Source organism: Vitis riparia, chromosome 8, assembly GCF_004353265.1.
Source record: "Vitis riparia cultivar Riparia Gloire de Montpellier isolate 1030 chromosome 8, EGFV_Vit.rip_1.0, whole genome shotgun sequence".
Lineage (NCBI taxonomy): Eukaryota > Viridiplantae > Streptophyta > Magnoliopsida > Vitales > Vitaceae > Vitis > Vitis riparia.
Window position 1 is genome coordinate 21,533,173 of NC_048438.1, and position 27,838 is coordinate 21,561,010.

Below are 27,838 nucleotides of genomic sequence, written 5' to 3' on the forward strand. Positions count from 1 at the left end.
TGATGAACCTTTTTTTTTTTCCTAATGTTTTTACAGGCCTCCAAATGAAATTGACCAACAGATTTGGACTTTTGTGACATCAAAGATTAATCCGGCAAATCTCACATCATGTTTTCAATTTATTATTTTTTTTCTCAACTCTCCATACCAAAATTCCCAGAAAAAACCCATGAGGTACCAGGAGTTTCTTTCACTGGGAAAGGAAAAACCCTAAAATGGGAATTCCGATTCCAGGACATATTGGAATGTAGTTTCCCAATTCTGTTCTGACTAAAAAACAAAAAATCCGTCTACAAGAAAGCAATGTTTCTAGGGTGGCAACCAAGAGTAGTATTGACAAGGAAAAATATGTTGTATTACTATCAATGAGAATCCCAAAATCAAATTCTGCTGCAGAACACAGAAAACCATTTCCAAACAGGCTTTCCCTGACCACCCCACTCCAACAAAAAGGGCCCTGGGGATTCAAACCACCATTTCCAAACAGGAAAATTACTCCAAAATTAGTGAAATCAAGTTGGATTTTTACATATAAGACAAGACATTAAACTGAACTGGTTGAAGTGTGGTTTAGTGTTCATCAGATTGGAGCTGATGAATGCTCATCTGAAGTTCCAATGGACAACTCCAAATCTGGGATGTGGGGGGTCTTTGAGCTGAGGGATTGAAGTGCTCTCACAACTTCAAACATAGTCGGCCTTTTCTCAGGCATTACAGAGGTGCATCTCAGGGCCATTTCCAGAGCACCCAGCATCTCTTGCTGTGAAGAGTTTGAAATCCTGGGGTCAAGAACTTGGAGAGCTCCATCAGTAATGTTGATTTTCCGTCTAACCCACTTCACAATATCAATAGACTCTGCTGATTCTGCTTGCTCAGCTTGCCGGCCTGTCACGAGCTCTAGCAGCACAACACCAAAGCTGTACACATCCATTTGTTCTGTGGCTCTCTTGCTGTATCCATTTTCTGCATTTGAACAATGAGGGTGGATAAGAAAATTGAGATACAGAGATATATGTACATATAGCAAGAAATTTATAGACGCCCAGAAGATTTGTACCTGGTGCAATGTAACATGAGAAAGCAGATTCTGAAGCCATGGTAGATTGAAATGCAGTTTCTCCCACAATCCGATCCAGAGCGAAATCTGTGAGCTTTGGTTCCAAATCTGCATCCAGAAGGATGTTTTTGGACTTGAGGTTTCTGTGAAGTATATGTGGAACATAGTCCTTGTGAAGATATGCTAATCCTTGAGCAACCCCAATGGCAATCCTCAATCTAGTACTCCATTGCAACTGAAAATCTGGTCTGCATATCAAATCCCCCAAGCTCCCCTTCTGCAGAAACTCATATATCAGAAAGATAGAGTCACTGGAGTGGCAGAACCCCAGAAGTTTGACTATGTTCTTATGCCTGATCTTGGCCAATGTCTTTACTTCATTCTTCAGTGATTTTGAAGACTGGCTCCCAGGATTGAGAAGCTTCTTGACAGCCACAAGCTCACCACTTGGTAAGCTTATGATGTAAACTCTACCAAAAGCTCCACCACTTCCTACCGCGCTTTTCTCATCCATTCCCATGATCAAGTCATGCTCTGTGACTCTAAGGGGGTAGAAGAAAACTGATCTCCAGACACCCATTTGAGATTTCCGCTGGGAAGTCCGATAAATCACAAAGAACCCAGCTGCAATGATCAAAATTCCAGCACCAAGAGCCAGAGAGATGAGGGCACATGCTAATTTTGTAAGACCACCAGCCTTATGTATGGGCTCATCATCATAACAAGAATTGGGTAATCCTGGGCCACAAAGTTCCGGATTTCCTTGCAGAAATGAAGCCGGAAGGCCAGAGATCAAAGGGAATGGAACCTTTCCGGAGAGGTGGTTGAAGGATACATTAAAGAGAGCAAGTTTCAAGTTTTGAAGCTCCTGTGGAATTGAACCAGTGAGATTATTATCCGAAAGGTCAAGGTAAGTGAGCACAGGTAATTCAGCGAGGGATGCAGGGATTTGTCCAACAAGACTGTTGTCCGCCAGAGACAATGAGACTAATTTCCGGCATTTCTTCAACTCTGGAATTAGACCAGAGAGCGAATTGTGGGAGAGATTTATTATACTCATAACTGGTGAGTCACAGAAATTTGGAGGAAGTTCACCATAGAAGCCATTAAGAGATGCAGAAAATCTATATAAGCTCCGGACTGACCCAAGGCCCTGAGGAATTTTACTAGTGAAGCTGTTGTTATCAATCTGAACTTGCTCCAACTGAGCAGCCACTGATATGGAATCCGGTATTTCCCCAGAAAATCTGTTGTTTTCAGCTCTAATGAGCTTGATTTTGGGCAATGACCATAACCCATTTGGGAAATCACCAGAAAACCCATTGTTCTGAACTTGAAACCTCTCAAGATTCAAGCACTCACTAATGGAGTTGGGTATTGAACCACTGAAGGAATTTGTATGGAGGCTGAGGTTTATGAGGCCTTTTCCTCGGCATATACCAGTGGGAAATGAACCCAGAAGGTTGTTTTGTGAAACATCAAAAGATACCAAGTTCTTAAGAGAAGCCCCTAGTGTCTGAGGTACCCCACCAGTCAGATTGTTCTGAGAGAGGTCCAAAATGGTTAACCCCTGCAAGCCAGCAAAGGATTGAGGAATCTCACCATAAAAACCAGAGCTTTGGAGTAGAAGCTGCTTAAGCTTCTCAAGCTTGCCAATGCCACCAGGAATCTCACTCACCAAAAATCGATTTTGAGACAAATCAAGAACAAGAAGCTCAGTGAAATTCCCAAAAACAGAAGGAACACTACCTGAAAGCAAGTTGCTTCCCAAGTTGAGAACTTGCAGATTCTTCAGTGACCCTATGGTTTCTGGGATCTTCCCTTCAACGTGGTTTCTGCTGAAATCAAGCGTTCTCAATGAACCAAACTGAGAAATCTGCTCTGGGACTGTACCCCAAATGAGATTGTTACTGAGATTCAAAGTCTCCAATGAACTGCACTGGGAGAGATGGAGAGGAATGGGTTGGTTGAAGAGATTGTCAGCAAGGTTAAGGTAAGAGAGATTGTGGAGTCCACACAGAGAAGCAGAGATTTCCCCAGAGAGGTTCAGGCTCTGAAGGTTGAGAGAGGTGACAGAGAGAGGTGGTGTGGTGGTGCAGGTGACTCCAGTCCAGTTACAGTAGTGAGTCTCAGAAGTGTTGGACCATGTGGAGAGATACTTCATGGGGTCTTCAATGGAGGCCTTAAATGTGAGAAGGATCTCTGCTTCAGATGAAGCAGAGGCCACGATGAAGAATGCGAAGGTCAAAGAGAAGAACAGAGGATATGTGCAGAAGCTAGCCATTGGATTTGGAAGAGACTGAGTCACTGAGAGAGAGAGAGAGAGGGGAGCTGGCTGGTTATGTTGCCTCAGTCTTTTGTATATATTAGTGAAGTGGGAGACTGTGACTCGCTCAGAAAGAAGAGGAGATGTTGATTGGTTCTAGGGCATCTATACAAAATTGATGCAGAGTCATCAACATCATAATTAGGAGATCTTTTTTAATAAAAGATAGAATTTAAGATGGATTGTCTTATAGGCAAAGAAAATTTCCTAAATTCCATGATGAGAAAATAGTGGGAATTCCCAAAAACTCCATAACAGTAACTTTGGAAATCCCTAACCCATAATTTAGACTTGCATTCTAATCAAATATCATCCAGGGTATGGGAAATAATTACTTGTGACATACACATTTGTTGATATCCCCACAAACAAACAAACAAAACACAATCAACAACTGATTTGAAATGTTATATAAATCAAAATGGACTAACCCAATTTCTCTATACCCTCATATTTGATGTCATCATGATTCATGGTGGAGTTGAAGAATTATGGTATTGGGTCAAGGCCATAACTTTTACCTAAAGCAATTAAGCCAAAAAAAAAAAGAGAAAGAAAACAGGGAAGTCATGCACAACCCGTGACTCCGTGAGCATATGTAGAGACAGAAAAGGGGGGAGAGAGAGAAAGAGGAGAATGAAGACAAAAGTGGATTGAAGTCTACTCCTCATGTGGCAACGTGGGATCTGTTTTCAACGCCCCTTCTTCTCTAACTTGTACAGAAGCTGGGTGTGTGGGGAGGATACTGTTGTTAGTGTTGGATGTAGTGTAAAATATGGCTGCCTGAAAACGCAGAAGAAATGAAGGATGGGGTGAGTGGTCACTTTCAAAGTTGAATAGAGTTGTTTTCTACTCCCAAAATCCTAGAAAGATAACCCGCTTTCAACGCTGAGACGCCCCTACCAACCACGTAAATCAAAGCCCAAAGGGGTCCTCTCTCCCCCCTTCTCTCATCTCTCATCAGTGCCTGCTATGTTTATTCAATGAATCCAATGCTGTAATTATAGTGGCCCCCCCTACTTTTAATCTTATTCTTCTATACTTGTTTTTCATTTTTTGTTTTATTCTCGTCTTTTTCATTTTTCTTTTTTCTTTTGTTACTGCCAGAATGTAAAATTTGAAATTAATTTTTTTAAAATATAAAGGGTATAAAAATTTATTGGATTTATGAGAATTATTATAAATTAATTAATTAAATGAATGAAATAACACTCAAATTTATGAATCTTAACATTTTTCATATTTTTATTTAAAAAATAATTTATTTTAGATATTAATATTTTTATTATTTTAAATATTTATATGTAAGTTTTTTAAAAAAAAATGATATTTTTATCAAAATAAAATCAAAAAATGATAAAAAGTTAAATTTCAAAATTTGGGCCTTTAACTAAGTTTTTAATTATATAACTCATTATTAAATATATTCATTTGAGCTCTTTGTACATATATATTTTTCTTTTTGAAAAAAAAAAGATGAATATGAAGAAAAAGTAATAAAAAAAGAAAATAAAAATAGAATTGAAGAATGCGTTTAGGGTTTGAATTAGTAAGGTCGAAAAAATAAGGAAAGTTTGGATGAAGGATTTTAATAAATCTCTATAAAAAAAATGAATAATTAATATTAAAACCCATTTAAAAGAGACTTTTTAGGAAGATTAGAAACATTTCTTCAAACTTAAAATATTTTTCTTGTCAAAATCTAATAAAATTTTAAAGATATAAAATACTATTTAAATGATTATTAAAGTAATACTTGATGAATGTTGCTCTTAAAATAATTTTTTGTTAATTGATATATTATTAAAAATACTAAAAAAATTATTAATATTTTAAAAAAATTACAACAAAAAGAAATTCATTTTTTTCTCTCTAAATTACAAATTTTCTTCTTTTCGGTCGAAATGGGAATCAAAACTGAACAAGAAAATCAAACAAAAAAAAAAAGTGAACAGAGAAAAAGGTAATAAAAAATTAATCATTAAATACTTGAAAATTTAGGAAGCAAAAGTGATTGTGAAATAGGCTGTCGTCCACTGAGACAAAATGGGATGAGTAGTGAGTACATTATTCGTACAACAGTGAAAAAGTGTAGGTGAAAATGTCAAGCTGAAGCCTGAAGCTTTCTCCATATGCTGACTTTTTTTTTTTTCACCCCTGTTTTGACTTTTAACCGTAGAAATATTAAGAGTCCAGGACAGCTATTATTGCAGCCTTCGGCCAAAGAAAAATAAAGAAAATTTTATGTCACTTCAGCTCTTAAATGTTGTTCAGAACTCAAATAATTAAACAAAATTCCATCCCACACCCACATGGCCCAAAAGCACATCTAGCTTGTGCTTTTTTCAAAAAGAAAAAAAATGAAAAAACTTTGTTTGTTGTGCTGCCTGCATGCCATGTTATCCCATTATTCTCCACTGAAATGGTCAACATGTCATTTACCCATCAAATAATGATCAAATGTAACTGTTAGTGGTCACTTGTTGAGAATCCAATAGTCCCAAGAAGTGGAATTTTATATGATGGGAGTTTGTTTGGATGGTCACTCAAGAAGAGTCAACCCTTTTCACGGATTGATCTTGCAGTTTGAACACATCGAGCTGTGTTGTATGCCTTGGAATGATCAAACCCATATGCAAAAACCGTTTTATAATGTGGGTTTTTTTTTTTTTTTTTTTTTTGAGAATGCTACCTAATTGGAAGATGTGTTCAACCCTTAAAAATTGTCTAAAACTTTGGTGTGTAATGGGAGTATGGGTATTTGAGTTGGTTGAAATTTGGCTCATTTGATTTTTGTTACTTTCCGAAGGTTTCCTAAGCATGTTCTTGGGGTTAAAACTTTATAAAAGAGTCAACACCCCAAATCAAGTATTGAGAGAGAAAAAAATAAATAAACTTTAAAATAATGAAAGCATCCAAGGAAACATACAAGGAGGGAGTGTTGAGAGTTGAGAGAAGAAGAGAAAGAAAGGAGGCATGGGTGTTTGTGCTATTGTGTGTTTTGTGAGATATATATATATATTCCCTAGATGACAAGTCCCAACAATGGGGATTATAAGAGAGGGCTTTTTGTCTTTGGAGAGCGAACCAGACATGAGAGTGGTGGGGCTGGATGGAAAGTGGGTGTAATCAAATTTCACTTATGGCAATGAGGAAAGCTATAACAACAATAATACGCAACAACACTATCAAACCCACCAACACCAGTCACCACCACCCCATGCGGCCATGCCCCTTTCAGAGGGGACTCTTGACTCTCAGAGAGAGTGGGGTCGGTTTCTATTTTCTTAATTTTGCAATCCATGTTCCCAATAATCCCTTTAAGGGTCTTTTCATTTTTTTGGGGGTGGGGCGCCATAGCCCACCATTTTTCTAGGGTTCTTTGGGTTTCATGAGGTTGGCCCTTTCCCAATTAGGCTTTACAAGAAAAGGATGTATAGAGTGAGGTTTCAATTCATAGTCTATGTGAGGTAGGGACAACGAGTTGTGTTTTGGTTTGGACAACTCACTCCATCTCATTTATTTAAATTTGTTCGTATTCTTATAAGAAAAAAATAAATTTCTACATATCTGCCCGTTTATTTTTTTAACCTATGTCCTTTGAAAATAATCATTTTGACTTCATCTTCCACTAACCATTCCAAACAAGTTACTAACAATTTCAACAAAATTCTCTGTGGGCTTTGATAGGCAAACTGACCTATGGGCTTGATGCTGGACTGGCTTATTGTTAGGGAAGGTGGAGCTTGGGCTTGTTTTTGACCCTAAAATCTAATATGATTGATCTATGAGCTAGTTTTCTAATTTAAAAATTCACAGGCAAATTTTTTACTTGCAAAGATTTTTAAGTTCTATTCTATTCTGAAAGTAGATCCAAAAGGTTTAAATAATACTTTATAAGAAATTGCCTTAATATTTGTTTTTTTATGTCACATTGTTATAACTCATTTCAAATTACATTATTATGACCATATTATAACAAATTATGTTATTATGACCTAATAATATGAATGACTATTCCCATAGCCTATCTCAACTATATACTAAGTTGCCCAATCATGAAAAATGTTAAGAATGACCATTCCTATATGTGAATTAACAAATTCCAGAACAACAATAAAGGGGAGAGACCATAAAAGAATTAAAAAGAAAATACCACATTGAAAATGGGAATTTTGGAAAGCTGCTCAGCCGAGGTGGTAGAGGAGTTTCAGACGGTGAGATGGACATGAGTGGAATTTGGAAACGAAAAGTCCCTCTTTAAACGCGAGGAGGATGCCCTTTTTCTCTGCTGTCATCCCACTCAATAACACTCATCCGTCGCCGACTCATCAGTATTATGTGGCACTTGCATGGTTGCCCACGTACCATAAAAATGAAAAGACAGATTTTCCACCACCAAACCTCTGTTACGTGTCCAAAATCCCCCCCTTCATCATCATCATCTCTGGTCTTACTGTGCCTGATTGAGATTACTACTTCCAACCTTTTCCAGTTTCCTTTGGTTTCATTCAGTTGTCACGGCGACCAAACAGGAGGCAGGCTTTCACTTCAATGCTCAATGCTGAGAACACGGCTTTTAACATCTTTCATCTCTAACTTGTAGGAAAAGCCAAAAACAAAATTTTTAAACTCACAAACTAAAAATATATTGAAATCACTATGACTATGAGAACATTTCAATAAGCTATTAATATATATACACCCTCCTGCATTTCTCACTGAAATTAAAACTGCAGGGGGAGGTTGTTCATCAACAGCCATCCCTTCCTATCTAGAACCGCTTCCAGAAGTCCAAACTTTTGTTTTGAACAGAATCAATAGATTCAAACAATCAGGAAGAAAAGTCATATTTTGGCTTCCAATCTAAACATCATTGCAATAATCATTTAGTGAGAGAGAGAGAGAGAGAGAAGCGGCTTACAATTTGAATGGTTCAACTAGGAATCAAACATTTTCACAATAAAAAATTTCAGTATGAATTTTGATTTTGATACTTTTTTTAAAAAAAAATACATTTATTATCCCTCGTCTGTGAAATCCAGTCAATCCATGGCAACATTGATCAGGCCCTTGAGCACATTAAGAAGGGGCATTTCTTTATCTTAGGAAAGAAATGATTCAGTATTCACCGTACCGGAACCCTGCTAACAAATATACAAAGGTACTCGAGGAACATTCCAAACTGCTTCAGGAATATATATTTTAACCACAGGCAGAGAGATCTTATGGAAAACCAGTCAGTCAAGCACATATTTCATAACACAAGTCACAAGCAAATAAAATGCCTGCTCAGAGTATATTTTACTACATAAGAGAGGAAGTTGAGAAATCACATTTGCTGTTCAAGGAATATTTTCGAGTAATCAGTGTGGGCCACAAGTACATGGCTCTGGATCCATATTTCAAACGCAGGTAACAATGAAAGATGTTGTGCCACCACCATCACCATACAAATAAACCAATAACCATAAAGCAACAATATGTATCACTCACACAACCTCACAAAAGCTTTCATTCACCAACAATTAAAACCACACCATATTCAGTGGGGGCGATGCCATGGGAGGAATCACACAGCTTTACATCAGAGGGAAAAAAAAACAGTTGGAACTTTGGATCAGTATTAACAGCAATTATATACGAATGCATCATCATCAAAGAGAAGCTGCAACAATTTACCTAATTGGCTAATTAACAGATTTATTTGAAAGCATTTCAAACCTCCCTCTTGAGTCCATTACATAATTTTTTGATTCTTAAATCATTAAGACACTTGGCAAACCTCTTGACCCAAATGTTTGCATCAGCCACCTATTAACATGTCACCCTTCAAAGTATGATTAATATTTGAGACAAATAAAACACAAACTGAGAACACAAATTGATATCCACAAAGTTACACTTAAAACAGGCAGAAACAAGCAGTTATTTCCCCATGTTTCTATAAATCAAATAATATCTCTTGTGCACCTTCAAACTTAAACAGGCCTAATTGAAAGAAGACAATTTTGTTAGACCATAAGTGCATTTTGCCACTTACCACCCTATTTCTATAATTCTCTTTCCTTGCTAAGGGTTCATTTGGTTCTTGGAAAGGAGGGGGTAGCGCTTAAAAATTGATTTAAATCTTAAAACATTCTCTCATTTTCATTCTTTCTGAGAAATAAACAAACCTAATAGACTGAGAAGAGGGATTTAATGAATTTTCCTCTTCTTCATCCTCAAGCAGTAGTGTGTTGGAAAATGTGATACATTTCATAGCATCATCAAGCAGCAGTGTGTTAGAAAATGTGATACATTTCATAGCATCATCACCCATTTAATTGACGTGAAAGGCTTCCATGATACTCCACTTCTTTGTTCCCTACTCATTTAATCAGTGTCCTCCTCAATCTCAACCTTCATCATGGGCGAGGACTCCAAGCCAAAAGAGACAATTTCATAGCAATTTAAACACAGCACAAAGAACTTGGCTCTTGTATCTGATATATTCTTTTTTAGGTAATTTTTTTCCTTTTTCCATTTTTCTTGTCCCCATTGGGACTTCAACTTGGAACCTCCCATAAAACTTCCCCAACCCTTTACCACTTGAGCCAAGCCTGAAGGGCTCTTGTATCTGAAAATTTTAACAAACTAATTAATCACCATTTTTCTACACAAGATTAAAATAGAGAATCTCGATACAAAAGAGCTTACAAGACTACTAAACTAGTGCATTTGATATGATAACAAAGCATCAAGTAAGTGACATTCAATCACCCTAAAAAAGAGAAGTGTGTGAAACCTAGGATCAGAGAACCCACATGAATGATAAAACCAGAATCTACCAATATAGTCCTTAATTTTATCTATTAAAAATTTCCAACTATACTTTACAAATGACCAAAATAAAGCTAAAATGCACATTCTCTACCAAAAACCAAAGTCCCTTACTCCAAATAATAGAGCCCTAGCAGGTGGAGACAGTGGACAAGGGAAGATGCTACAACAGTCATAGGAACTTGTAGCTTTATAAAAGTTCTTCACCCTGAAGAGAGCCTTCTAAAAATAATTTTGTATCACCCAAAGCCCAATTAATAGTAAGAGTGCACATTTTCCCACATGCACCTAAGGAGGTCCTGATCCACCCAATACTCCCAAAACCAAAATACAGAAAGAACTTTTGAATGACCTAAACAGTTGAAAACAAAAATTTTATAAATATACTTCTTGAATACTAAAAACTTGGAACATCTGCAGATCCTAAAATATCCAATGCTTATACAACATCAACCAACCTGCTATAATTTCTGAGCATCTGCTGAAATAACCCACCACTCCTTGAAGAAACCTCAACCAACCATCTTATTTGCATAGACCAGATAACAGAAACCTAGAATAAAACTAGAAAAGCCCAGTGGTGGATGACACTTTGACTGCACAGTGGATAAAAAAAAAAAAAAAAATTAACTTTGGACCAGAATTATTATATGGAACAAACATAACATTAAAAATACTTGCTAAAAGGGAACAAATAACTGACACATCACATCATCTTTGTGATGTCCCACATCGGATAGGGGAGAATGTTCCTGACGCTATATATGTAGAGGCTCATCTTGACAAAGTAAACGCGTTTTAAAGCCGTGAGGGCCCCTTTGGGCCCAAAGCGGACAATATCTACACGGTTGGGAGTGGGTCGTTACAAATGGTATCAGAGTCGATCCTCGACCCCGATGTGGGGGTTTGTTTGGCCCCGTAAGAGGTGTTTGTCTGTTTGGCCCTGTAATCCCATGGGACACAACGAGGACGTTGTGTCTGCATGGGGGGGTGTTTGTGATGTCCCACATCGGATAGGGGAGAATGTTCCTGGCGCTATATATGTAGAGACTCCTCTTAACCAAGTAGACGTGTTTTAAAGCCGTGAGGGCCCTCTTGGGCCCAAAACGGACAATATCTACATGGTTGGGTGCGGATCGTTACAATCTTAAATTCAGGTCTCTCCCCCCATGGTTCCTATGGATTGCCCAGTCACGCTTTGATTACCGTCTGATTAGTATAGTGCCTATCCATAACAGAAAAACCTTCTTAGAATTGCATCAGTGGAGTACCTCCAATAAGTCTATTAGAAGTATTAGTGGGCAAAGATAACAAGATGCATCTATACTAGTAAAAGATGAATAAATATTCATAAATAAAGCCTAAAAAGGAAACATAAAAGTGTAATAGAGCCAATAGAAGCATATACCAAATCTACAGTACTAGTCTGAATTGTGATAAAGACGTCCAAAATCCGGTAATCCTCCAGATGAATACAATAACAGGAACACAAGATTGAAGTAAAAACATGTCGATTTATAACCAGGAAAAAGAAAGATTCACCATTCGTATCTTGATGACATGGTTCCAAATCTATGTTGAACACATCAGTGAAGTATGAAGTTAAAAATGGACCACCACCAAGAGAAAAAAATAAAGAAAAAATATTAACACACACATATATGTATTTCATACTAATAAATGGGGCAAATACCATTTAGCATGTACTACCAGAGAGAATGCGTAACAATCAGTTGAGCAAAATACAATGTAACCACAAAGATGTTCATCAAACCAGCACAAATAAAGACTTACACACAGGAGCCAACATACCAATCCTCGCCAATCAACAAGGAATATAGAGTTCTTTAGACTGCAAAGATGCCCTCACTCTCACAACCTGAACCATTTGTATCAATAAAGGACACCTAACAAGACAAGCAGCCAACTTAGACAAAGACACATGGATGACAAGAGAAGCATTTTACTTCAGACATAAACCATGGTACTTAGATTTTATCGAGCTTTTCAGCTTTGACAACAGGGTTGGCTTTAGCAATAGCATCCCGTGCAGCAGTCCGGTAATCAAAGGGGCAGTCATGTTTGTCAGAGTAGCGATGAACTGCACAAAAGAGGTTACCACATTTGCAATTGAAACCCGTTAAACCTACACGCTTTCGACATGCGGTGCACCGATTTGGTCCCTCCTTGACCTTGGACTCAATGATCTGGTTTGAGGATGAGTCATTGGAAGCTTCAGTAGAAATGGCCTTCACCTCCACTGGTCCAGCTTGCACATCCACGGTACCAGCAACAATGGGCTCCTTTCCATTGCCACTAGAGCTTCCATTCACAATGCTTCCAATGGATGATGCTGCAAGTTTGGCTTGTTCTTGCTTCAGGGCCAAGTCCTTGTGGCACTTGGAACACATATTCATGGTGGCAGCACTCCCAAAGAAGCCACAGTTATTAATGCAAAGAATTGGGCCTTCTGGAGCTTGGCATCCTGTCTCATCATGAGACTCCATCTTTTAACCCTCCTGCACATCATGATCCCAACATATCCAGATATAAAATGTGAGCCAAACCCAAATACAACTATGTATGAACAAACATGCATGCATTTCATGCATAAGAGCATACATATTACAACTCACACCAGATGTTAAAACTAAGACAAGAAGACATGAAGCTGTCAAGAATGAGCACTTGAGTATAAAAGCAGACAAAACATGGATAAAGTGATATAATTTTATAATCATTCCCAAATAAGTAATGTTCACAACTCTGAGTGGTAATTATATGTTCATCATTTCTCCTTTCAATTCAAGCAAAATGAGACCATTTCATGCTAGTTTCAATACTATGCTAAAAAATAATAATAATAACAGCAATAACACATGGAACATATTGTTTATAGTCCAGACCCTCAACTCTAGTCTGCCAACAAAAAAATAAATCCAAACCTTTCATTTAATGTATATAAAAATAAAAAAGCAGGTTAGTAATCCTGATCTATAACAAGAAGAAAAGGGTCCATGGCCTCGGTCACATCCAATAAGAACCAAACATGAACAAGAAGCTCGTCATCTCAAATAGAAAACAACAAATCAACACATAAAACGTAAAGAATCCCCTTTAAGCAACAATCTTAATCAAAATGGGTAATATTCCGAATGTGTTGATAAAATATTTGGCCACAATATTACAAGCCATATCATCGAAAATTAACAAAGCCCATTGACATGATAAAAAATTCAGCTTCTAAAATAACAAGCAAAAGCACATATATATAACAAGGAAATCATCACAATATTAACCAGTACAGCGGATATTCCAGATGGGTTGATTAAAAACCCTAAATTCCCCAACTCAGCGATGAATTTGGCCCAAGCTGTACAAGTCATATCGTATTAAATTCAAAACATGCATATCTAATATATTGAACACACATCTTCTAATAACATTCAAAACATGTATAGCTAAATACATCTTCCCAAACGTATATAAATCGAATTTTAAATATATTTCATACTGATATATTTAAAATTCGCAGAAGATAGAAAAGAGGCAGGAGTAAAAACCCTATGAGAGAGACATAGAGAAACCCTCACCTGATTGGTTAGGTTTGGCCGATCTCGACTCACAAAATCGAACCAGAAGATGATTCCTGGCTCAATTTTAAAACCCTAATTCAATTATTTAAATTTAAAAGGACAAAAAAAACCGGAATCAAAGTCAAATCGACATGAAGAAATTTGAAACTGATATGATGAGATAGCAAAAGCTTAACCTAATTGAGGAGATAATCGTATATAAATCGGAGAAATAGAGACCAGCAGGAGAGAGGAGGAAGGGGGAGAGAGAGAGAGGGGTTGGGTTGGGTTCGGAAAATGTGTCCCTGGTTCTATTTAAGACTTTACCTTTTCTTTCTGCCAACGATCCCTTTGAACTGAGTCGGTGCTTTCTCATTTCCTAACCTTCATTCTCCCTTTATTTACTCTATTGCCCTTCCCTTGTATTTTTTAAATATTGTAGAAAAATATTAATAAATATATAATAAAACTTTTTGAAAATTTGGAGGGAAAATGTTATAAAAAAAAATAAAAATAGAGTTAGGGAAAAATGAGTTTCAAATCATTAATTTTAACAAATATAAAAAAACAACTTCGACTTCTTCACTCATTTAAAAATATTTTAAAATATTTACTCTTTTTTATAACCGAATAATTATTTTCCAAAAATTATAATTTTCCTTTATAATGTTAATAACATCGATAAACAAAAAAACTGAAAATAGATTTAATAAAATAAAAAAATTTAAACATTTAAAAATATAATTAAAATTAAAATATATATATATATATATATTAACTTTCATTTAATTAAAAATATATATGGGAGTAAGTATTTTATTTTTAAAATTTTAATTATATATATATATGTATTTTAGTTTTAATTGAATTTTTTATTTTTAACATTTCTTATTTTATTATTGATATCAATTAACAAAATTTTTATTCAATTTTATTACAAAAAATATGAGAAAATGAAGGGATTTATATAATACAATATATAAAATCACTATTAATTAGGGGATAAGAAATATCGTATTTATTACATGAGGTCTTAAAAAAATTTTGATAAATTAAATTTGAATAATTTTATTTAATATTATTAAATGGTATTTAAGAAAATAATTATTTAACTTATAAAAAATACATATATTTTAAAATATTTTTAAATAGATGAAGATTTTTTTTATATTTTTTAAAAATAGTGAGTTAAAACTCACTTTTGTTATACTTTTTCTATTATTTTTTATATAAAGAATTAAAATTTATTTTCAATTATATTTAATTTTTTTCACAATATAAAAATGAGTTTAATATTTTTTTATTATTATTATTTTAAAATCAAATATAGCTAATTTTGAAACCTGCATTTTATTAGGCAAAATAATATCTTAATATAATTCATAATAAAAAATAATACAATTTTATGTGAATATAAAATATTTATTTATAGTGATTATTTAGGAAAAGGGCAAATCGGGAATGCCCATATAAAATAAGCAGTTTTCTCCTGAAAAGGACAAAATTGGGTATAATGTCCGTGGCATTATTATTGAGGGAGAAGGAGTAATGATTTCACTTTTTTAAAAATAAAATCATTTAACTAATTATTTTTATAAATAAATTATTTATGGAAACAAATTATTTTTCATAGTTTTATAAATAAATGAAAATTATTTATCAAAATAATTATTTTTAAATTAAATATATTTCATAAATTTTCAAAAATTTTAAATAGTTTTCATAATTTTTTTTTTTTTGGTGTGTGTATAACAGAAGCGACATTTCCAATCGAAATATCTATAAATGGCAATATCTAAATGGATGAGATATTTGATTATTTTTCTTCGTAAGGTGATAATTTTTTTCAAAATATGAACAATGGCAAGATCAGGGCCGCTCATCTTAACACTTAGGGCCCACCTACATGGACGGGCCAGATGGATCAAGATCAACTAGTCGGCGGGAAAAGGGAAAGTGAAGGTAGAAATGGCGGGAACTCAACAAAACCCTATAAATTGAACCCAGGTTCATTCCATCTTCGAACCTTCGGTCTTTCCTTAGAAAAGAGAGGAAAACCAAAATGGGGAAGAAAAAGAAAACTAGAGTTTCTGATAACATCGCCGAAGAAAAAGAGTATGTTGGTCAGTCTTCCAAAGAAGAAGAGTATGTTAGTCAGTCTTCCACAAACGAGAAGAGCCTGTACGAGGTATGTGCAAATGTTTCCGATCCCCATTTTCATGGTAGGAGATTTCATTACTTGTTGACTGGTGTTTGGGATTTTTTTTAAAAATTTTTTTAGGGTTTTGGATGATCGTCTTTCTTGATCTGGACTTTTTTTTTTAAAGATTATTTTATTTTTTGTAACTGGTAATATCAAAATGTATGGTTGAAATTTGTTAATGAATGAACAGATGCATAAGACAACTTTCCTGGGTTAGGTGCGACAGTTAGTGGTTTGATTGCAAAAGGGGTCGATCCAAGTGAGTATGAGTAGCGTACACAGCTCATAAAAGAAAGAGAAAACATTTTAGTGAGGGCAAATTTAATTCGGAAAATCCACAATCATAAATTCATTAAATAAAATCACGGGATCCTAATGACCAAAAGAAACAAGGGTTTCAGAATGAAGTTTCTTAGGGTTTAGTGCCGTTTTGGCAGGAAGTTGTGGAACTTATTTAAGGGGGTTTCATTACCAACTCTTGGGAGCCTGTTTTTGAAGGTATTCCTATTTCGCCAATTCTTTGTGACTGGAAAGGGGTTTTTATTTTTTATTTTATTTTTTGTGTTGCATGCGATCCCTTCATTTTGTATGCTTTTTAACCCTTAATCAAATCCATCTCCAGCAAGGCTATCGATTTGTAGAAAATCCTGGCCGGTTTGGAGTTAGGGTTTTGAAATAGTGGAGTGGTTCATTCATCAAGCAAACACAAAGCATAAATAATGCCTGCTTTTTTTGCAAAATAGTAAATGGCACACTACAGAATTTGTTTTTGGATGAATATTTTGGGGAATTAGTCATTTTCCATCTAAAGGATTATAGGAGCTGCTTACCCTTCAATTATTCAATAATTGAAGGCCACTCAGAGTGGGATTAACTAAGCCACAAGAAGTTGATGTCTTGTGGTAACTGTTATTCTGTGGAAGGCAATCGCAGTGCTTTGATTATGGATTAAGAATTTTAGCAAAGTGGACAGCTGGTCTTTCCAATACCTTGGTTGGACTCCTTTTCTGGATTCCTGGGACAGAATCTCTCCCAATGTGGGCTGATCTTGCTTGTAGGTTGCCATAGGTGGTTAGATGCTGCCTTCCAGTTTTGGTGTTGCTTTCATTTGACCTTTGCATGGATATGCATATTTGTTCCTATCTTCTGATGCAAATTATTCTCGTTGGAATCATGTCTCCGTTCCCTGCAAGGGGGGGGGGGGGGGGGGGGGGGGGGGGGGGGGTGGAAATGCCTGCTGTGAAACATGCCATTTATTGTGGTTGCTGATTAGATTCAATGGTGTCGTTGTTTTGCATGGTTCCAGACATTTATCTGGTGACACTGATTTACCCTGGACTGAGAGCAATAAAATATCTCATGCTGTTGATCCAAGTGGAGGGCATTTTACAGAAAATCTTCTCACATGGTACTTGGACAGAGCACTTGAATGTGTTCTCTTGCAGAGGATATTTCTTCTTGCATTGCCTGTTTGTCTATACCTTTCCATTCTTAAATGATAAAGGGTACAAGCTTCAAAAGGGTTGCTTTGGCCCTGTTTAGAAAGGATTTTTATTTTTTGGAAGGGGTGGGGATGTGTGGGTGTTATGATGTATGATGAGAAAACAAGAGCTTCTAGAAGGTAAATCCAGTTTCAACTCTTGAAATTTTTTAAGCTTAAATCCTGCTTCATTTCAAGCTCTCTAGTTCTATATTTTGAAGTTAAATTGGTATAATTAGCCTTTGATTGGTATTTTGATAATTCTAGTTTAAATCCCTTGTATCAAATGCCAAATTATGATCAGCAGAGTAGTTCCTGCATGTCTACCCTTGTTTAGATCAATTTCATATATGGTTTAACATGTTTAATCTCACTCTAGCAAATGATGATTATTTTTTTTATAAGCAAAAATGCATATGAATTAAAACATGCCAAAAGGATGCACCACAGTACACAGGATGTATACAAATATTGCCTAAAAGCACAACAGACAAGAGAGAACACAAAAAACAATACCCTCTCTTAACAAGAAACCAACCGTTCTACAAAATCTATGTCTATGTATATCTTTACCCAATTAAACAAATTACTAAATATTGATCCAAAGGCTCCTTTCCTTCCAAACAGTTCAAAAAATAGACAAAGGAGCTGCTCTCCAAACCTTATTATGCCTTTTACCTGCAAAGGAACTATGCCATCCCAGGAGAGCCTCCTTAACGATAGCAACTTCCACCCATTGGATTCTGAAAAGAGCAAACAGCACCTGCCAAAGGACCCTGTCTTAGCACATAGTAATAATCTTATGACTGTTGTAAATCTATTGTGGTTTGAGGCTAAATTGCTGATTTTAATTTCTCATCTGCGATTCCTTGTCTCAAGTTTCATATCCAAGCTCCATGTTACTCCCTTTTTTAATGTGGAATCAGTAAGTTAGTGTTCTTGATTTTACTGGGTCTTTAGAAGATTGTTTTGGCTTGGTTTAGTTTTCATGTTTGTCTTTTCTAATAGCTGCTATTCTTTGTTTGGTTCTACTATCAAGAATCCTTGGGAAGATGATGTTGATGCATGAAAGTTAACTACACTACATTAAAAACATAATTAAAGGGATTTTCTTGCTATGAATTATCAGAATAAAGCTGTCTTTGACTTCTAATTAACATGATAATGGTTGTTTGGTGCTTGGTCCTCATTTATTTGTCTTCCTTTATTCGATGCCCCCCTGTTTACCTTAATAGACTTGATTGCAATGAGTTGCATGTTCAAATTTCATTTCATATTTTGTAAAAGATCTCCCTGTTCTCCCATTCTCCCTCTTCTTGGTTTACTGATGTACTTTTTTTTTATTACAATAAAATTTCAAGTGGAGCAAGAGATGCTGAATAATAACCTTGTGTCTAACAGGTTCTTGGTGTGGAAAAGACGGCATCTCAGCAGGAAATTAAGAAAGCTTACTATAAGTTGGCATTGCGGCTCCATCCTGATAAAAATCCTGGTGATGAGGTGCATTTGATTTCTAATGATGCCAAAATCCTATTCTCCATATATCATCCGTTGCAAGGGTGGTTTTCTGGTTGTTACCCTTTGTTTTTTTCCCTCATGTAGGAAGCCAAGGAAAAATTTCAGCAACTACAAAAGGTGATATCAATTCTTGGTGATGAAGAGAAAAGGGCACTCTATGATCAGACTGGTTGTGTTGATGATGCTGTAAGTGAATATGAAAACCTTTTGTTTTGTATGTTCTTTTTTAATGGCATTTGAGGGCACAAATGTGTCCATAAGAATTGATGATATCTATTGATCAGGAAGTGTGCATCTCATTTCTCAATTTTTTTATGATCAGGACCTTGCTGGTGAAGTTGTTCAGAATTTGCACGAGTTTTTCAGAACCATGTACAAAAAGGTCATATCATTTTGCCTTATTATGGAAAATTTCTGATTTCACGTAATCCTCCTATTTATTTTCAGACTGGAAAGATGACATGTGAACACTTGCATTGGTAGCAGGTTACTGAGGCAGATATTGAAGAGTTTGAAGCAAACTACAGAGGATCTGATTCAGAGAAGAATGATTTGATTGACCTGTACAAAAAGTGCAAGGGTAATATGAACAGGTACAATAGCAAATGTGTTTCCCTTCTTTTTTTTTTTTTAGGCTTGCCAGATCAGCCTCTAATCTGCTTTCCTTCACAGGCTTTTCTGTTCAATGCTTTGTTCTGACCCTAAGCTGGATTCACACCGATTCAAGGATATTCTTGATGAGGCAATAGCAGCAGGTAAGGGTTCTACTAGCTTTCTTTTTGTTTTTTTCCCTTCCTGAGATAAGTTGTCTGATATTTAGCCATTCTATTTTCTTGGAATTAGTGAAAACCCCTAATGTGAGGCCTCAGAACTAGCTATAAACTAATAAGTAGAAAATAAGCATATGATAAAAATCAGAAAATAAAGATCTGAAGACCCATTGGCCCCACCCTATAGGTCCACATAGAAAAATAACATGGTGAAATCATTGTTATTATCTTCTTTGTTGGGGACCCATTTAAGAAACCATATTTATAGCCATGCTTCACATGTACATTGCTGACCATGTACAGCATATTCTGCCACAATTACACTTAATCATTCTCTTTTTCACATAGGAGAGCTGAAGGCAACCAAAGTCTACCAGAAATGGGCAAAACAAGTGTCTGAAGCAAAACCACCTACTAGTCCTTTAAGGAAGAGAGGAAAGTGAGTCATCTCAACTTCAGAGTTGTGTTTTCATGCTTACAGTAGTTTTAACTTTTATGACCCCTGGATGAATAATATGCCTTTGACAGATCAAATAAAGAGTCAGAATCAGATCTATTAGCAATTATATCTCAGCGCAGAAGTGAAAGGAAAGACCGTTTTGATTCAATGTTCTCATCTCTGGTGTCTAAATATGGTGGAAGTGGACAAGTTTCAGAACCCACTGAAGAAGAATTTGAGGCCACACAAAGAAAATTAGAGAGCCTCAAGGCATCCAAAAAGTCCAAGCGGAAGTAACTTAACAACTCAATAGAATTTCTGTGTACAAATTTTGTTTGCCTGTGAGCGTTTTGTGGTTTCCTTATTCTTGGTACTTATAGCGTTCGGATTGTATGATTGTAAACTGTCTTTTCTTAAGGATTCTGGATGATTTCTCCTTTGATTAGATGGTCTGTATGTCAGGTTACATGGAAATAGATTGAATAACAAGACAAAACCAACAAAAAGTGAAGTAGAATTGCATTGCATTGAAGAACCGTGGCATTAAAAGGAGTGTAGGCCATATGATAATGTTAAAATGATATATTATGGTGAGACAGGGAAATATAGATTTAGAAATGGCCTGCGTTTGTGGAAGTTTGAAGTAGCACTAATATTGGACAGGGGAAAGTTGATTGAGCTGGTTTAATGATACGCATTAAGAACCAATTATTGCACCAATTGAGGTGTGGTCCATGGTGATCTGCTTTTTGGACCGGAGATTGATGAAACGGAGCTGTAATTTGGGCGGCTGTCATATGATTATGTACAACCTCTATAGATGGCCCTCTTGCAACCAAAATCAGGTGGCATCAAATAAAACTTATCCATTGGAATGAGCTATGAGCTTGGGCAGAGAAGAAGTAATGACTAATGACCATTTTTTTCGCAGATTTGTTTGCATTCTTTGCCCTCTAACCCAAAATGAAGCTAGAAAGAAAGGCCGAAAAGTGAACAAAATGCTTTACCCAAAACTCATGCCAAACAAGGAAGAAATTCTCAAATTGATCCATTGGGTCTTCAGCAGTGTTACAATTCTGTCCTCTACCCGCTTAGGACATGATGAAAACAACTTCACCTATGGCATGCTTAGATGAATGTTATGTAAAGTGTAGGTGGATGGACCATTTGGTTTCCCTCCCTGTTTGTTTGCACTTTTTGATGTATCTGGGTCAAATCACCAAGAAAAGCATTAGGATCCAAAACTTATATCATCTTCCTTAGGCTCTGCTTGCTGCATGTGTTCCAACATCCATGCCCTCTGCTTTAATTTATTTTCTATTTCCTACCAAACATGTTTACAATAAGTATGTCACATTCTGATAATTTGGGGAAAGTATATAATCTTTCACAGCTTGCCAAATCAAGGCTAGTTCTTTTAATACAGAAAGATTTGCATCAGACCCATCTTTCACAACTAAAACATGACCACTACTTACAATAGTTACCTCTTACCTTATTATTACTTAGAGCAGAAGTAAAGGTTAGGAGTTCTCATGAATTGGGTATCTATTTCCTTAATAAAATGACTGTTGTACAGCAAGTTTGGATGCTCAACTGGCAGTTTCCATATTGGGGCCCTATGTACCTCAAAAAGATTCCTTTACAATTGAAAATGGATAGCACATACACCAAAAGTCTCATTGACGAAGGGAGGTGGATGATGACAAGGAGTTGGTGGTCTAGCTTAAACCATCAGGCAGTTCAACCACAGCATAATTTCAGCTATTGCCCACCATTTGGATGAGCTGATGAGGGTCACGTATGCTTTTCACCTTTCTCTTCAGTTCCCTTTTTTCCAATGCATTAGGTTTATATGCTCATTTAGTCAAGGTTTTGACAGTTGATGGTGGGAAAATTTGAGTCAACTCAATAGAATTTGTGGCAAAAAGTAAATAAAATTGCCCACAATTTGCATATTCAGAAGCATGATTACACCCAAAGATGGGAAATCATGAAGTGTTTCGGTGTGTGAAAAAGGTTTAAGGTACCCATGATTCCATAATGGGTGTGGCTGGCCAGCACATCACAGCGCAAACCAAATGACTTTGTGGGCAGATCCTAGCAATTGGGGTAAGTCTGAAATTGGATGAGAGCTTCAGTTGGAGGATGGTGACATCACAACTGCATGCTGTGAAAGAATTCCCCTGGTCTTCATGATCCTCCATGAATCTGCAAATGCAAGCAAAGCTTTGCCTCTTCTCTAGTCTTCCATGCCTGTCACTGAAATAACTTTTTTGCCTTTACTCTCTCTCCCCCTCTCCCTCTCTGGGGTAGATAATCAACTTTTCAATTAAGTATCATACTTGGTAAATAATCACCTTTTGAATTAAGTATTGCATTTGAGCTTTGTTGCTTTTCTTGGGTTTTCCCTTCCATCCGTCTCTGTCTCTCTCTCTATCTATCTCTATTTTTGTTGGCCAGTAATCGCCTTTTCAATTATTATATTAGTGCTATGTCGCTTTTACTTGAGTTTGTCTTCCCACCTTTTTCTCATTTATGTTGTATTTATATCATTTACTGTGGAATTAAGCTTTACTCAAGTTCATCTCTTCCTACCTATAAGACCCCTCAAAGTTTCTGGAACTTCATTAGTCTCAAGAGTCATCCCTTGGAACCTTTTACTCCCGTAATTGTTGCTCCATACACTCAAATTTCCCTTTTCTGTTTATTTTTGCTACAGAATTGTCATCCAATTGTGAGGTTTCTGAAGTAGATCCAAATTGCAGACACTTAGGTTTACTGCTCGAGCTGGACTTTACCTCTCTGTGATTCTTTTGCTTTTCTTGAAGGTCTTCATGGAGACGGAGGAAAGTGATACGAGGCTGAAAATGGAAGATTATGAAGTTATAGAGCAAATTGGAAGAGGAGCATTCGGTTCTGCCTTTCTTGTTCTCAACAAGACTGAGAAAAAGAAGTAAGATGATTAATACCCTACCATGTTTGTCTCGGTTTTGTTCTTTTCTCTACCTCGGTGGATCTCAGAATTATGTGAATTTTTAATGAGATTTGACTACCCATCTTCTTTTTCTATCCTTTCCTGTACAGTCCATTCCTTAGATGATGATTTTTCAAGGAAAAATGGAGGAAAATCAAAATTCTGTGTTCAATCACAGAAATTATCTTCAATAAAAACACAATTGTTTTCTCAAAGCTGTAAATTCAGATTCCACTTTGTTTGATTGTGTGTTTTTCTGTTTAATAGATATGTTCTAAAGAAGATTCGTGTGGCTAAGCAAACAGAGAAGTTCAAGCGTACAGCACACCAAGAGGTCACCTCGACTAAACCCTGTTAATATGTTTTCTATATCTTCCTTTTGAGCATTGGATTCAGCATCTTTTCATACCGTCTATCTGTACTGCTTTAGGCATTATACATGAATTCAATGCTTGTTTTCTGCTTACCTAACTCAATCTTAGTCTCGATTGAATCATCCCCAGTGCATTAATAGGAAACAGCTGCAAATATAAGAATGCAATACGTAGGAAATCATCACAAACTATGAAAAAGGACCCAAGCATGTAACTAATCCTTGATGGTGCCCTTTTCGCAGCAAACAAACTTCTTATCACTTGCTACTTGAATATGTTCATAATTGATTGATATTAGATATTCTCATTTACAATAATTGTAGATGGAGCTGATTGCCAGACTAGATAACCCATATATAGTGGAATACAAGGATGCTTGGGTGGACAAGGTAAGTGCATGATGTCTTTGTGTTTAGTTGCTTTTGGAATTTAAACAACATAAAGCATTTTGTAGCATGGAAAATTGTTGCTATTTCAGCTATTTTTAGTCCGATACAAATGGGTGTTTTGCTTTATATTTGGCAGGGATGCTCTGTATGCATTGTGACTGGCTACTGTGAAGGAGGCGACATGTAAGTAATCACCATCTCTTTGAGCTGTCAATGGCACAAATGGGATATAATGGACCCACTTCTCTGAGATAAAGCAGCACTTTCAAATGATTGACTAAGCCAAACCACCCAGCCTACTTCAATTCTTCCCACCTTCAACTCAATATATCAGGATAAACATGTCTGACAACTAAAATATGCCTTAAATAGTCTGTTAGAATGAAAAACTAATGTTTTTGGATGATTAGGGCTGGGGCCATAAAGAAGGCCAGAGGAGCATTGTTTCCAGAGGAGGTAAACAGAAAGCTCCTTTCTGAAATCGAAGTCCTATATATGTACCTACATGATGCTCATATTCTACATGGCTCTTTTTTTTGGCTCCTTAGAAGCTCTGCAAGTGGCTGACTCAGTTGTTGCTAGCAGTGGACTATCTGCATTCAAACCGTGTCCTTCATAGAGATCTTAAGGTACAAATATACACTAATTCCTGAATAAAATTGAGTAAAACAGCACTGTCAGTGACAGAGTAACAATAATGTTGCTTAATTTCAGTGTTCCAACATATTCCTCACAAAGGAGAGCGACATCCGGCTTGGTAAGAAGACAAAAGTATCGCTGAAAGAGAGGGAATTTTTTCTGCATCAAGTTTGGGTTCCCTTGTCTTGACGTCTTATGAGAAATATTTATCTTTAATGGAATATACAGGTGATTTTGGACTCGCAAAATTGCTCAGCACAGAAGACCTTGCTTCCTCGGTAGGTACCTGTTTATCCACCTAAAATGTTGTTCTTATGCTTCATGTCAATGTCTTGACATGCAAACTCTACCAACTTGGAACTGTTCCAAACTCCATATGGATCCATCACTGCACCCAAACATGGTATTTTGCTAAATCTAGTTGTTCACTTTAACCTATTTTCAACATCATCTGTAATTTATATAGGTTGTGGGTACTCCCAACTACATGTGTCCTGAGCTTCTAGCAGATATACCTTATGGATACAAATCTGATATATGGTCACTAGGTAAGAAACCCAAAAACATAGTTCTCATTTTTATGCTGTTCCGTTCATGATTCTGTTATGAATAACATGCTTCCACTACTTCAGGTTGCTGCATGTTTGAAATTGCTGCACATCAACCAGCATTCAGAGCCCCCGTAAGTTTAAGCATGAGCCATATTTTATGGCATCAAATCACTTGGCCACAGTTGGAGCATATGAAATTTACTTACAGCATGAACTTCATGGTAACATAAAATCTATTCATAACTCTTTCTATCAATCAGGATATGGCTGGACTAATCAACAAGATAAACAGATCCTCCATTTCTCCTCTCCCAATTGTATATTCCTCCACATTGTAAGTATTTTCTTCTCTGAAAAAGATCAATCAAATAAGTTTCTTAGTAAATACTGAAAATGTTTATAGCAATCATGTATGATGTGCCTTTCTTGTCAATCCTGCAACTGAGTTTACAGGAAACAGATTATCAAGAGTATGCTGCGGAAGAATCCAGAACACAGGCCAACTGTGAGTTCAAGTAGCCTGTAGCCCTAGCCCCACCTTTGCATATAATCAATTTTAACACCATCCATTCTCTTACTGGCGCATTTTAAATTTCAGGCTGCAGAATTGTTAAGGCATCCTCATTTACAACCATACCTGGTCCGCTGCCGCAACACATCATCCGTCTTTCTTCCTGTAAAGTCTGAGCACATTTCAAAGGATAAAACACCGAGAAAACCATCACCTATCAAACATAGTGCTGGAAAGGACAATAGAGACAAAGAGGGAAGAGTACTCAAAATGGCGGGTAGTGTTGAGCCATTGGAGGAAAATGCAAATGTTCAGCCAAGGAATCTACAGAACAAAGCAAATCCAACACCCATAGCTCAAACTGAAGAAAACCTAGAGACCAAGAGGGTGGATCCTACAAGCTATCCTGAGGAAGTATCCAATGCTGTTGAGAGTTCAAAAGGTGGGTCTACAAGCTGTGCCACAACCATTACCAATGAGGATGAGCAGGTGAACGGTATCCTTTTAGTACAGAAGGAAAGCCTTGACACCGAAACTTCTACAGGGAGTACACCAAATTCTCAGCCTGGAGATGAAAAAGAACAAGACGAATCAGAATCCGCTCCCAAACATTTTGCGCAAATTCAAGATGGTGATATCAAGAATGTAACCTCAGAGGATGATGCAGTGGAATCCAACACACAAGTTCCTGCAGGGGCTGAAACAGAGAGCAAGAGTCTTCAGCCTGGAAATCATGGGGCAATGGCAACATCCAGTGCCAACTCTACAGATAAAGGTGGCTCTCTTGATGATGAATCATCAAATTCATCATCAGCCACTCAAGGTATTGAATATGAACCTAATGCAGAACCCAGTTGCCGTCTACAGAAAATGGAAAGCCCCGATTCCCAGGCAGAAGGCGGGGCTCAAATTGACTACATCTCATCAGAAAGCAACGACATACTCCCATGTAAGGATGAAGCAGGAGCAAAAACAGACAATACTAGTTGCTCCATGGTAATGGCGAAAGACGATATGAATATGATGAATAAAGCTCCAAGCGAAGTTTCATTGCTGAGCACACTGACTGCAGTTGGTGGAGATGAAACTAAAGGCGAATGGGATAACCCGAGCCAGCAGAGGGCGGACGCGCTAGAGTCCCTGCTTGAGCTATGTGCACGGCTGCTTCAACAGGACAAACTGGAAGAGCTTGCTGGTGTGCTGAAACCTTTCGGAGAAGAAGCTGTCTCGTCCAGAGAAACTGCAATTTGGTTGACAAAGAGCCTCATGACTGCACAAAAATTTCTTGGAGGAGCCTAATTTATCAACGACTGAGATGGTTTGTATTTTTTCAATAAATTATTGTAAAGGAAAATGGCCTTCTGTTAACTATGTTTCTTCCAAAATGTTTGCTTGATTCTCACATATTATCCTGTCCTGTCCTCCACATGAGCTCACCCCACCTGACTATGTCCCTAAAATTTGTTTGTGTATTCTCCATTTCTGTCTGTTGTGTAATCGTTTGCAGCATGGATTAAAGCTTTCTGAAATTAGTTATATATAATCTTGTCTGGGATCAGTCTAGGTGATGAGAAAAATGGGAATCCTGAGAAACCCATATAGCAAAATCCTTGTTTTATTTCAATGTATCATAGAAAAGTATCCAGACTAACAAACACATGATACAAACAGAATTCAAGAAACATAGTGATAAAAAAATTCAACCACCATTCTCTTCTCTAATCATTCCTCTCTCTCCTTTCCATGTCTTCTCTTCTGAGCTGAGAGTTCAGTGCAAGTAGAAGGCGAAGAATGAGAGGACGGAGGCTCCGACCAACGACCCCAGAACAGGCAAAGTTGCTTGGGCAGCATTGGATGGTCCTGGTGCGGGAGACATGACCTCATCTGAAGCCATGGCGGCGCTCATGGAGGCGGCAGCGATGAGAACAGCGCATGAGATCTTCTTCATGTCCATGATGATATTGAATTCTGAATTTGTTGTTAATTTAGAGTTTGGAAAACAAAAGGATTTGAGAGAATTTGCAGAGACCCGCCTCGGTGACTAATAAATTTTTGGAGCAGGTCTGAAGAAAAATGAAGGTGGTGGAGAGGATTTTATAGGGAGAAATTTGTGCTATTTTTAGGGTAGAAGAAGTTGTTTGTTAGAGGTGCTTATGTTTAGTAGGTTTTTCAAGGAGTTAGTGGCTTATGTTAGTGGATCAATATGG

General features: G+C 36.7%; 4 protein-coding genes and 1 long non-coding RNA gene across 10 annotated transcripts; 2 read left to right on the forward strand and 3 right to left on the reverse strand.

Annotated features, from left to right (window-relative positions):
• Positions 1-333: 333 nt before the first annotated feature.
• Positions 334-3,467, reverse strand: LOC117921295 (probably inactive leucine-rich repeat receptor-like protein kinase At5g06940). The gene is made up of 2 exons (XM_034839152.1): positions 1,058-3,467; positions 334-963 (listed from the first exon to the last, which is right to left on the reverse strand). The coding sequence occupies exons 1-2, from the start codon at positions 3,339-3,341 to the stop codon at positions 581-583; spliced, it is 2,667 nt and encodes an 888-aa protein (XP_034695043.1). The 5' UTR covers positions 3,342-3,467; the 3' UTR covers positions 334-580.
• Positions 3,468-7,442: 3,975 nt separating this feature from the next.
• LOC117919870 lies at positions 7,443-10,987 on the reverse strand. Of its 2 annotated transcripts, none has more exons than XR_004652147.1 (2): positions 10,664-10,987; positions 7,443-10,002 (listed from the first exon to the last, which is right to left on the reverse strand). It is a non-coding gene; the product is annotated as an uncharacterized LOC117919870 (long non-coding RNA). The 2 variants fall into 2 exon arrangements; XR_004652148.1 differs by having other exon boundaries at positions 7,443-10,557.
• An 864-nt stretch (positions 10,988-11,851) lies between these two features.
• Positions 11,852-14,079, reverse strand: LOC117921161 (zinc finger A20 and AN1 domain-containing stress-associated protein 8-like). The gene is made up of 3 exons (XM_034838969.1): positions 13,978-14,079; positions 13,799-13,873; positions 11,852-12,724 (listed from the first exon to the last, which is right to left on the reverse strand). Exon 3 carries the CDS (start codon positions 12,710-12,712, stop codon positions 12,194-12,196), a length of 519 nt encoding a protein of 172 aa, XP_034694860.1. The 5' UTR covers positions 12,713-12,724; positions 13,799-13,873; positions 13,978-14,079; the 3' UTR covers positions 11,852-12,193.
• A 1,692-nt stretch (positions 14,080-15,771) lies between these two features.
• Positions 15,772-20,660, forward strand: LOC117919841 (chaperone protein dnaJ 6). The gene is made up of 8 exons (XM_034837111.1): positions 15,772-15,968; positions 18,865-18,963; positions 19,066-19,167; positions 19,304-19,363; positions 19,468-19,574; positions 19,654-19,736; positions 20,100-20,190; positions 20,280-20,660. The coding sequence occupies exons 1-8, from the start codon at positions 15,843-15,845 to the stop codon at positions 20,485-20,487; spliced, it is 876 nt and encodes a 291-aa protein (XP_034693002.1). The 5' UTR covers positions 15,772-15,842; the 3' UTR covers positions 20,488-20,660.
• Positions 20,661-21,902: 1,242 nt separating this feature from the next.
• On the forward strand, positions 21,903-27,171 carry LOC117920768 (serine/threonine-protein kinase Nek6-like). Of its 5 annotated transcripts, none has more exons than XM_034838384.1 (14): positions 21,903-21,991; positions 23,022-23,146; positions 23,435-23,501; positions 23,865-23,930; positions 24,067-24,113; positions 24,341-24,386; positions 24,479-24,559; positions 24,645-24,687; positions 24,798-24,847; positions 25,036-25,117; positions 25,202-25,251; positions 25,381-25,454; positions 25,574-25,625; positions 25,719-27,171. In XM_034838384.1, the coding sequence occupies exons 2-14, from the start codon at positions 23,028-23,030 to the stop codon at positions 26,928-26,930; spliced, it is 1,989 nt and encodes a 662-aa protein (XP_034694275.1). In that variant the 5' UTR covers positions 21,903-21,991; positions 23,022-23,027; the 3' UTR covers positions 26,931-27,171. The 5 variants fall into 5 exon arrangements, with proteins under 5 accessions (XP_034694275.1, XP_034694272.1, XP_034694273.1 ...); XM_034838381.1 differs by lacking the exon at positions 21,903-21,991 and adding an exon at positions 22,008-22,302; XM_034838382.1 differs by lacking the exon at positions 21,903-21,991 and adding an exon at positions 22,370-22,538.
• The last annotated feature ends 667 nt before the right edge of the window (positions 27,172-27,838 follow it).